Source organism: Leishmania mexicana, chromosome 28 (genome assembly GCF_000234665.1).
Source record: "Leishmania mexicana MHOM/GT/2001/U1103 complete genome, chromosome 28".
Taxonomy (NCBI): domain Eukaryota; phylum Euglenozoa; class Kinetoplastea; order Trypanosomatida; family Trypanosomatidae; genus Leishmania; species Leishmania mexicana.
The window spans coordinates 60,177-70,857 of NC_018332.1; the positions used below are offsets into that span (position 1 = coordinate 60,177).

General features: G+C 57.1%; 4 protein-coding genes across 4 annotated transcripts; all 4 read left to right on the plus strand.

The window, feature by feature from the left end:
- Positions 1-258: 258 nt before the first annotated feature.
- Positions 259-2,118, plus strand: LMXM_28_0200 (conserved hypothetical protein; the record flags this gene model as incomplete). Its single annotated transcript, XM_003876804.1, has 1 exon — positions 259-2,118. The coding sequence occupies one exon, from the start codon at positions 259-261 to the stop codon at positions 2,116-2,118; it is 1,860 nt and encodes a 619-aa protein (XP_003876853.1).
- Positions 2,119-2,980: 862 nt separating this feature from the next.
- LMXM_28_0210 (histone H2B variant) lies at positions 2,981-3,409 on the plus strand (the record flags this gene model as incomplete). Its single annotated transcript, XM_003876805.1, has 1 exon — positions 2,981-3,409. The coding sequence occupies one exon, from the start codon at positions 2,981-2,983 to the stop codon at positions 3,407-3,409; it is 429 nt and encodes a 142-aa protein (XP_003876854.1).
- Positions 3,410-6,481: 3,072 nt separating this feature from the next.
- Positions 6,482-7,552, plus strand: LMXM_28_0220 (conserved hypothetical protein; the record flags this gene model as incomplete). The annotated part of the gene is made up of 1 exon (XM_003876806.1): positions 6,482-7,552. One exon carries the CDS (start codon positions 6,482-6,484, stop codon positions 7,550-7,552), a length of 1,071 nt encoding a protein of 356 aa, XP_003876855.1.
- Positions 7,553-8,722: 1,170 nt separating this feature from the next.
- Positions 8,723-9,709, plus strand: LMXM_28_0230 (hypothetical protein, unknown function; the record flags this gene model as incomplete). The annotated part of the gene is made up of 1 exon (XM_003876807.1): positions 8,723-9,709. One exon carries the CDS (start codon positions 8,723-8,725, stop codon positions 9,707-9,709), a length of 987 nt encoding a protein of 328 aa, XP_003876856.1.
- Between the last annotated feature and the right edge of the window lie 972 nt (positions 9,710-10,681).

A 10,681-nucleotide genomic window follows, 5' to 3' on the forward strand; every position in this document is an offset into this window, starting at 1 on the left:
AGTGTAGCGCACACGCGCCTATACAGAACCGCGCGTGAGCTTTCCATTCGACGCGGAAGAGCCTCCCTTGCCACGCATGCGGGACAGACTCGATGAACGGTATGAAAAGCGGGCACCGGTATCCGCCTAAAATTCGCTGCTTCTTCTTTCGCATCACCATTTGAGCACTCAAATCACTCGCCCCTCCCCCATACATCAGGTCACAACGCACGTGAGCACCCCTCCAGTTCACGGCGCTCCGTCGTCAAGAGAGGTAGAATGCCGTGCGAACCGGTGCCAAAGAGTAGGCGAAGCTGTCCCCCCGTGCGGTGGGACTCCATTCACCTGCCAGCGAACTTGCATGCGCTGCTCGCGGCGAGCAAGGAACGCACACTCTCTGCGGATGTGTCCATCTTCGCGGGGTTTGGCTCCTTTCACTCCGAAAATGTTGAGGACCTCATGGCGATGGACGAGGCAACCTACAGGCCCCCTGAGCATTTTCCCGCATTCGCGAAGCGCATTCTCTCCAAGTCGGAGATTGCCCGTGTTCAGGTGGCGCCTCCGGACGACGCGGCTTACTTGACGTTGCCCGGTGGGAACCCCAGCCGAAAGCGAAGCCGCTGCGAAGTGATGCGTTGCGGCGATGCAGTTTCCTTGGTCGAAGTCCTCAAGAGCCGAACAGAGACAGCGCCGGAAGACAAGGCGCACTCGGGGGCGGGACACGACGATACGGACGACGTGACCAATAAAGATAGCGCTCTGGACAGTGATGAACGGCGCTTCTCCGCTTTATCTTTCGTCGGTGCGTGGAGCGCCTGTGCGAAGTACGAGATACGCGAGATGGCCAACCAAGCAGTGGGGCCGTGCGAGTTGGGCAACGCTTTCCGTTTGGAGTACTTCAACATCACCCCTGCAATGGTATTTATCAATCACGGCGCGTTTGGCGGCACCTTGGTTGGTGCTATGCTGATCAAATGGCTCTACGAAGAGCACATGGAGGCGGAGGTGGTGCAGTTTGTCGATCGGGAGCTGCTCCCACTGATCGTATACAGCATCCGCGCTCTGAGCCGCTTCCTGCACGCCGATCCACGCCAGGTTGTGCTGCTGCAAAACGCAACTTTCGGCCTCAACTGCGCCATGCGCATGATCGTCAAGGATGACGTGGTCGCTTGTTTTGACACGGAGTACTTGGCGGTGTACAAGATGTTGTGGTTTCGCTGTAAGGAGGTCGGCGCCTCCCTGCATGAAGTCTGTCTGAACAGGTTTTTGCATGACCCGGAGGTGATGGGCGACAACACCGCTCTAACGGCGGAGATCTGCCGCCAGCTACCCGCCAACTGTACGACGGTTGTACTGGACTACGTGACGTCCACAAGTGCGCTCTGTTTCCCTGTCTTTACGCACATCATTCCCGCTCTGAGGCAACGCGGCGTGCGCAAGATCATTGTCGACGGCGCTCACGCACCGTTGCAGGTCGACCTGGACTTCAAGGCACTGCCGCCCGAGTCGCAGCCCTCCGTCTTTGTAGGGAACTTGCACAAGTGGTTTTCCTCGCCCAAGGCAGCGGGCTTCTTCTGGGTACGGTCGGATGAAGCGGAGAAGATGCACAGCGTGGTGCTCTCGCACGGCGCTGGAGAGGGGCTCCTCTCAGAGTTCATCTGGGACGGTACACGTGACTACGGCACCTACCTATCGATTCCCGCGATTGTGGACTTCTGGGAGAAGCAGGGGCTCGACCGGGTGCGGGACTACTGCTCTCACCTCTTGTCATCGGCAGCAGACATGCTCACCATCGCCTTTCACTCACGCAGGGTGGCTCGCCACGCTCCTTTCATGTCGCTGGTGGAGCTACCTGAGAAGCTGCAGGACAGCCTCATCACAGCAAAATACATCCAAGACAGCCTCCATGACATTGCCCGAGTCGAGGTGCCAGTGAAACGGATCGAGGGTCGCTACTACCTACGCATCAGCGCTTTTGTTTACAACACCCCCGATGAGTACATCTACCTGCGCGAGGCGGTCTTGTCTGTCGCCGATAAGTGGGTGCAGTCTCCACAACGAAAGCATCTGCACGCGCAGCGGCTCTCTTCTCACGCGACAGCCACTGCCGCCAGCGATCAGCTCGCTGCTGTGCCGTGAGACGGGTGCACTCGTTCTCAAGATGTCTGCGAAGTCCTTGGCCTGGACCCCTCTACCACGCGCGACAAGGCGTCCTACCTTGCGTAGGCCATACTACCGCGACACAGGGATCAAGGGAGTGATGTGCACAGTGTGTGAACCACGACGCGTCGGACTGCGGTAGGGCCGATGCGCTGGTTCGTTGTCCGCCTGTACGCAGCGACGCAGCAACTTCATTAGCCATTCTCTCGGTGCCAACGTTTTCTTTTTTTTTTCGTTCCCTCTGTCTGTGAGTACGACATCGCTCCTTGAAGCCATGCGGCGGACGCTACTGCGTCTCGGCTGTCTGTCCCTTACGATGCGCGATTCCATCCTTGCACTTACCATGGCGCACGCATTGTTCCGCAAGAAATGCGCAGACATGGGTGGCACCGTTGCTGCACATTCTGGTGCGCTTCTAGTACTGCTGCACATATGCGAGTCAAGAGACTCGCAGCAAAATGCGGGCGCTCCTGTTTTTTTTTTGTTGTGCGCACGTGGGTGCATCAGAGTCTCCCCGCTGTGCTTTCCTCTTTCAGTAACAGACAGGCCTCCACCCAATCTCTCTCCCCTCGTTGCTCCTTTCTGTCCTTGCTCACGGCTGCTCTACACTTCGCCCGCTGCCACCGCGTCGTTCTCCCGTCGCCAACCCTGCCCTCCACTTTACTTTTCCGGCCGTATACGTCGTATCGTTCGGTGCACACGTTTTGAATCGACAAGTGCTCGTGAACTCGTTCCTTGGTGCCATCACTGCCCTCCTGTTATATATATATATATTTCGACCTCCGCTTCCACCCCACCAACAGCTCACACTCCTTTCCTGTCTTGCCTTTTCCCGTCCAGCATGCCGCCAACCAAGGGTGGAAAGCGCCCGATCCCGCTGGGGGGTAAGGGCAAGGGCAAGCGCTCGGCGGGTAAGGCACCCAAGTCGGGCAATGATCACAAGCGCCGCCACAACCAAAAACGCAGCCAGCACTGGGACCTGTACATCCACCGCGCTCTGCGCCGCTTCTTTAAGCGCGGCACGCTGAGCAAGGCGGCCGTGCGCGTGCTTTCCTCCTTTATTGAAGACATGTTCAACCGCATCCAGACCGAGGCCGTCTTTGTCGCTAAGATCAACAAGGTGAAGACCCTGACCGCTCGCGAAATCCAGACGTCGGCCCGTCTGCTGCTGCCGCCGGAACTGGCGAAGCACGCCATGAGCGAGGGCACCAAGGCTGTCGCCAAGTACAACGCTTCTCGCGGTGAGGCGTATGCTCAGGGTGGCATTTAGAGCGTAGCTCCGCTGCAAGATACGCAAACGTTTGTTTTTTTTCATTTCCCCTTCACTCTTGCCCTTGGTATACTGTGCGTATCTAGGCGTGACTCATCTTCACGCGCACAAGTGCCGATGACTGGTGCGCACCCCTTTTCCGTATCTCGTCTTTCCCGTCGCCCACTCTCCTTCCCAGACGCATCATAGAGCTTTTTTTTCGTCCTTCTGTGTTTTGTTTCGAGTGTGTGCTGCATCGACGATTTGGAGTGGATGCGGCAGCGAAAGACAGTGGTGAGAGGGACGCGTGGCTCTCTCAGTGCGATGGTTGTGCGTGCCGTAGTTAATTTCTCTCCTTCTACGTCTTCGCATTTTTTTCGTTTGTGAGAAGGCATATTTGTGTGTGTGTGTGTGTCTTTTCTCTGTTACGTCGGTGAGCACGCATGCGCTTACATCGGTGTCTTCGCTTCTGTTCGTGTCGATATCGCTTGCTGGCTCTCTCTCCTTTTTTTGTTCCTTGCTTCCGACCGGTTTTCTGTGGTTTACCGCTGGATGCTTCAGCGCACGGACACACACACACACACCAATGCGCACGGACACAGATTCCCGCTTCTCCAGACAGCCTTTTCTTTTCACACGCGTCATACAAAGGCGGGCTGCCGTGCATATTACATCAGCGTGGAGCTTTTCAATTCTATCGGGGTATCTCTGCTTGCACAGCTATATGTATGCTCTTGTGTGTGTGTGTCGTCGCTGCTGCTGCTGCTGTCTTTGTGTGCTGACGATGAGGGATGAGGGGCTACGGCGAAGCACAGCTGGTATAGATGCTTTAGAGTGAGTCCTAATCAGGAGACAACCGAAAAACGAAGCAACGTTTTGCCGCCTCTCTCCCACGAATTTTTGTTTACTATCTATGGGGTATGTGTGGCGCACATGAACCGCGCCCCGAGCTTGCGGCAAGGGGGAGGTGAGAGGGAGAGGGCAGTGCATTTCTAGGAGCTGCGTTGGTGTCTTGAGCTTCCGCTTACTGCGTTCTCAGTGAGAGTTCAGGGTTCCGCGAAGCAAAGGCGCTGCCGAACTGCGCGTTCGCTGCCCGTGGCATCACCGCCAGGCCGTCGTGCGGATGGGTGCTCAGCAGTCAATTACACGTACAGGGAGATGCCGTGCAGGGCATCTTTTCCTCTACAGCTTCCTCTTCCGTATTTCATGTTCGCGCCACTCCTTCGCTCATTTCTCTACCGTTTCTCCTTTGCTTTCCGACTTACGGCCACCGTGCTGCATGCGCGGGAGTCTATGACAGCGATCACAACGGAGGCGGGCGTCGGTACGGGTCGCAGGGCGCAGTCTTCACTGATCGCAGTTTTTTTTTGTTGTTGTTTGGTTCACGTGTGCAGCGTAGGGCAGCAGTGTGTGCACCTCTGACGTGCTGACCAGTGTCCATGCGAGTCTTTGCCAACCGTGAGCTGCTTCTCTGCGGCCGTCTCTCGGTCGCACCGAACTCGTACGCATGGGCTTTATTGCACAATTTGGCGACTGGTTCGGCTGCGTCCGTGATGGTGCTCTAACTTGAATGATGGTCGTGCAACCACACCAGCTTTGCAAGAGCGTCGCTACTTTACACCCAGTCACGCTTTGATGCGATGCTCTTGTCGGGCCTCGGCATCTAGCCTCGGGGGGAGGGAAAGAGGGGCAGCGTGAGACGCTGTCAGAGGCAGAAGAGAAAGGGCACACCACTAAGCCAGCGGATCCGCCTTCCTTGTCATCTCTTTCTTTTGCAGCTACGCCCTGTTACCCCGGGCGGTATCAACTGCACCACCCACCGCGTGCGTCGCACTGCTACAGCTGCGATGTATGCGTTCTCAAGTATCATCACTGCACCCTGCACGGCATCGGCAAGCGTGATGAGCACTGGCTCGTGCAATATCTGCTGTCCGCCACTGCACAGTGGTACGCTGGTATGGTTTTTTTGGCACTCGTATCTACCTGTCCCACGTAGGAAAAAGGGCTGATGGCGACTGCTCTCTCCGGGAAGGGCCAGTGCGTGGAGCAGTAGAGGCGATTGACAGCTTTCATGACAGCGCCACGATGCGCATTCGACTTCACTTGGCTACATGATGGGAACCTTCGGGATCCTCATGACAACCTTGACGGCCGATACAGACCCCTACGTGCTGCTACCGCTGATGATCGTAACTTGGAGAGAGGCACACGATGGCAGGATTCAGCTGAGCAAGCCTGCACTTGACTACGTGGCACGTGTTGGTCATGCAGGCGTTCGCAAACATATCTGTGATGATGTGTGCTGCTCCGTTTTTTCTGCCCGAAAGAGGAAAGCTGACGTGTTCAGGGATGCTAGCCAGGGCAGCGTTAACACGCAACGCTGTGCTGCGCAGGAGGCCCATCATGTCTATATGCGTTTTTGTGTCTCTGTGTGCATGGTAGTTTGTGTCTGAGCGCCTTTTTCTCTTGCGGCTCAGCATTGGTAGTGGAGAACACTGAGAAGGCCTGCGACGCATCATGTGCTGTGCAAACACCTCAAAGAACCTCCTCTTGTTCCGTCCGACAGCTTCTCGCGGCGGTGGTGGTCGACTGAATAGGTCGCGTGACACCGCTGGATGTAGGGCCGAATGCGCATAGGAAGACTGCGATGTCCGTTCCTCTGCCTGGCCGAGTTTCTTTCCTGACGGTAACTTCCACCCTCTCTCAGCTGTGCCTTTTTTTTGGTGTTCGCACTCCTCTGCCTCAACCAATGGTCCGCGAGCACCGCCCCCTCCCTCCCTCCTTCGACTCTTGCTCGGTGCTTGTGCCGTTTTCTTTTTTTTTGCTTCAGTGCACCGCATTCTGCCAACAGCACCACCCTCCCACAACCTCCTTCACTCTCTGCTTCTCCTCCGCGTGTCTCTTCTCTTGTCATTGCCGTCGAAGAGCGCGGACCAGCCTGTCGAGGTCAAGCGCTCGCAGCGGCCGCCTCCCCCCTTCCTCGTTATCGCACCGCTGAAGATGAGCAGAAGATTGTCACGCACAGGTGCGCCCCCCCCGCCATCCTCTCTGTACCACTTCTTCGACTCTTTCGTCTCATTGAATCGTGCAGCCATGAGCGCGTTTATGGCTGAGGCGCCGATGATGTTGTTCCATCAGCGGTACGATGCGCCGGGCGCCCCCAGCAACCCCTCCCGTGTCTCAGCTCGCAGTGTCTCCATGAAGGTTCCACCAGCGCCGACTCCAAACCCGAAGCCAAAGGAGCTGCACTTCCCTTCGGTGGATCCTGCCCTCTACATGTGCCGTCGCAACTCGTCCAGGGAGGCTCTTGGCACGTTTCGGCGGCTGCGCTTGCTTTGCCTCAAGTTTTACTTTAGCAGCGACTTTTTTATTGGTGCCATTCCCATGTGCATCACCGTTGTCTTGATCATCGCGAACATGGCGCTGGTGTGGCACCAAGTTGGCTGGCGCGAGTACATTTTTACACTCCTTATGCTGGCAACCACCTTCACGTCGCACTTCCTGACTACCTCTATCGACCCTGGCATCTATCCACGCCTGCGGCACGGCGAAAAGGACCCACTAGAGGGCAACGGGCAGCTCGTCTTTTGTAGAGAATGCCAGCTGCGTCGTCCTCCTCGGTGCGCCCACTGTTATCAGTGTAATGTATGCGTGCTGGAGCACGACCACCACTGCAGTGTTCTTGGTGGCTGCGTCGGAGTGCGCAACCTGCGCTGGTTCACGTTGTATCTCTTCTCCTGCTGCTCGTCGACGATGATCGGCGTTGTCTGGCTAACGCGTTATCTTTTCTACGACCTATTCACGGCTGATGATTATGGGGAAAACCAGACAGGTCTGACACCGATGTCGACGCCGTACCCAACCATGCAAGGCGGCCGACGGAGCTTCGCACCCGACGATCACACCGGGTCTCACCTGGCTGCTATTCTTGTGCTGCTGCTGAATGGAATCGTCGTGATGTTGGTGGGGACGATGTTAGGCGTCTACGTTTACTTCACGCTGTCCTCGACTACACGGCGGGAGTCGATGCGAAAGCAAAACTCTCTCAATGTGTTGCTGCAGCCGCGAAGAGTGTGGCAAAACTTCAAGAAGGTGTTCAACCCGCCTCCATCGTTGCTCGACTCCGACGACCACGAAGATGGGGAGGTGACGCATCTCATCTGATACGGAGATTGTGAGCGGTGGGTGTAAACGGTACGCCTCTCCCCCTCTGTGGTGCCGAGTTGCGGCACACTTGCAGCAAAGCTGGGGACTGCGCAAAGGACGATGCGCAGATGCGTCAAAACGGATGCGGCCATGAAAGGATGCCCTTCCGCTTGCTCTCACAGACGCTTTTCTCGTGGCATCTGGGAGTGAAGTGGGGTGTTGGTAGAGTCCCACAGGCTTTTGTATGCGCTCCCCCACGCATGTCTCGTCGCGGCACTCAGCAGCTGTCATACTGGGAGAGGAGGGCACGTGTGCCTCCTCACCGTCGCTTTTCTTTTCTTTTTCTGTCGCCTGGTCGAGAGCAGAGGCGTAGCAGAGCAGTAATGGAACGACTGCATGAAACATGGCCGCCTTCTCTTCTGTTTGGCGCCAAAAGTGGAGGGCGTGGCACCATCCCCCGGGGTGTTCCAGCGCCGCATGAGGATGTTGGCGGCGCTGCCCTTTGCTCGCTGGCTCGTGCTCGCTCCCTTGCACACGCCTACCCTTCTCCCCTTCCTCATCCGCATGCTGCGTGTGCACTTTCTTTCTCTCAAACCCTTTCTTCCTCTCGCTCGCTTCATCTCCGTTCTTCGTATCTTCTGTCTTTCTCCCCTCTTTGTTGTGGGCCACGGGCTTCTTCGTGCGCCCCATCCACCGCCGACACACTCCCCTCGTCACCCATCTACGTGTCCATGACGGCGACAACCGGAAAGCGAACATACGAGTCTGTGCCGTGGTGTCTGCTATTACTGCTGCCTGACTATCAATATTTTGTTTCTCCCCCGATATTCTCACTTTTATTTGACTGCTTGCATCTCTTCCTCTCCTCTCCTCTCCCCGTCGCTTAACGCCGCTGCCTCCCACCTGCGTCGTCTCTTGCGGCTCTCGCCGTCCTTTGTGCTCCGCGACTGGCTCGGCAGACGTCTTTTCATATTGTCTTTCTCTCCTCGCGGCACGGCCGCCTGTGAAAACACTCATTTCTCTCTCCCTTGTGGTCTCCACCTCCCCTCACGTGCAGCTGCTCCCGTTTCGCAGCACCCCTCTCGCCTTTAGAGCTCCAGTGGTGGTTCACCCTCATTGCCTTTCTTCACGCGCACGGGTATGTCTGCTCCGCATCACTGCCCCTCGGACTCGAGCTCGTGGTCCGTAATGGCACCAGACGGGCCGGACACAATGACGGAGGCCAGCGTTCTCGCCACCCCTCAGGGCAGGGCGGCGGACGGGCACCTGGATTGTGCGACGCCGCAGGTGCGCAGCCGCGACGAGACCTTGCTCACCGAAGATGTGACGTCTACAGAGCTGCATGGCGAGACGAACGTGACCGCGTGTCTTGAAGAAAACGATGATGGCGAGCGCCTTTCGCAGAGCTCTGCAGAGTCGTGGGTGGAACTGAACATGGCAGAGGAAGGGAAACTCTCCGAGACAGAATATACTCCTGCGAACGTGTGTGCATTTACTCCGGTGGTCGATGTAGCGCAACCGGTCATACCCTTTCTTGGTGCGTCGGAGGATGCGGAGGACGAGCACTTGCTGAGTTTGCTTGAGGCGCAAGAGGAGGCAGCACCGTCTCCGCCGGCCCCTCAGGAGCCTTCGCCCACCCAGGTGAGGGCCACCGAGGAGGTAGAGGTGTCGGCGCTCATTCCTCTTCAGATGGGGGACGAGGCGACCGCGCGCGTTAGCGACATTGAAGCCGTCGTTGAGGCGGCAGAACCAGAGCAGCTCTCTTCGTACTGGTCCGAAGGCGGCTGCAACAGTGACGACCTTGCCTCCATGTACTACGACGAAATGCAGAGGAGTCAGACGGTGAACGTCGACCCTGACAGCGTGATATCCGTCTCGGAGTCGAGGGTGGCTGCGAACCCTGCGCCGATGGTGGACAGCACGGAGGTGCTGCGCCGTCGGGTCATTCAGGAGGACTTCATGCGAACCGAGCGAGGGCCGTCGGATGTGCCTCCGGAGGAGCGCGTGGCCGTCTTTCAAGCTCTCTTCGGCGACTTTGGTAACTCACCGATTTCCGCAGAGAAGTTCCGTGAGGTCATGGTGCCGTATAAACGCGACTGCGAGTGCCTCGGTGCTTCCTACGGCTTTCATCACCAGGGCTGCCGGTTCTTTGCCGACTTCCCCCTCTCCCTGTAGGCCACCGCGCTGATTCGAGAGGACACACGTGTGCTCCTGCGAGCGGATAAAAGCCACGTTTCCCTGCCGTTGACGCACTTGCTCTCCTCCTCTCCTCTACTTGGTTCCTCTCTCTTCTTCGGCCCTCACCGCCGTTTTCTGTATGCCTTGGTCACCCACACAGTAGAAGGACGGCGTATACACGCGTGCGATAACCTCACATGTGTGCGTGGCTTGTTGGGGTAGAGACTGCTCCGTTTCTTCGACACCATGCTTTTCTTTCTTGTGTTGCTCAGTTTATGCTGTTTTCCCCGTCTCGCACTTTTCATGTTCCACTTTTCCCTCCCTTTGCTGTTGGTGGTGCGATGATGCTCGTTGTGCATGTGTGCGGTAGTGAAGGCCGTAGTGTTCGTTCTCCGATATCGCAGCTCGCCGGTCTCTGTTTTGCCTTTTCGCCATGATTTGGTGACACGGCGGCACCGGCGATACTGCCGGGTGCCACCCTTTCTGTTTCCGTTCGGGCATGTGATGGGTCCTTTGGCAGCGCGAGTGGCTCGCATCGTGTCGCCACTCGAGGACGGGTACACTTTGTGTGTGTATGTTGGTGTGTATATGTGTCTACACGCACTTTTTTTTTTACACGTCTTCCACCGCCTCATCGCCTCACCTCCCCTACTCAGTCGGCTCTCCGTCCGCGTTGCTCTCCTGGTTCGCACGAGGAACAACATGAAAACGATGCCTCGAGATTGATGTCCTTTTCTTTTTCTGTGCGCCTCTGTCTACTTTTTTCATCCCTCACACATCCCTGTAGAGGAGCGTGAGCGCCCATGTTGTACCGCTCCCTCTCCGTCTCTCCTCTTCTCCCCACTTAGCTTCGCCTTCGCAATGTGATAGGAGCGGAGGACACATGCTCATACATGTGGTTGCCCGGTTGCATGCGCCCTTGATCACACATGATTTTTACGACCGGGCCAACAGCAACAAGACCGAAGC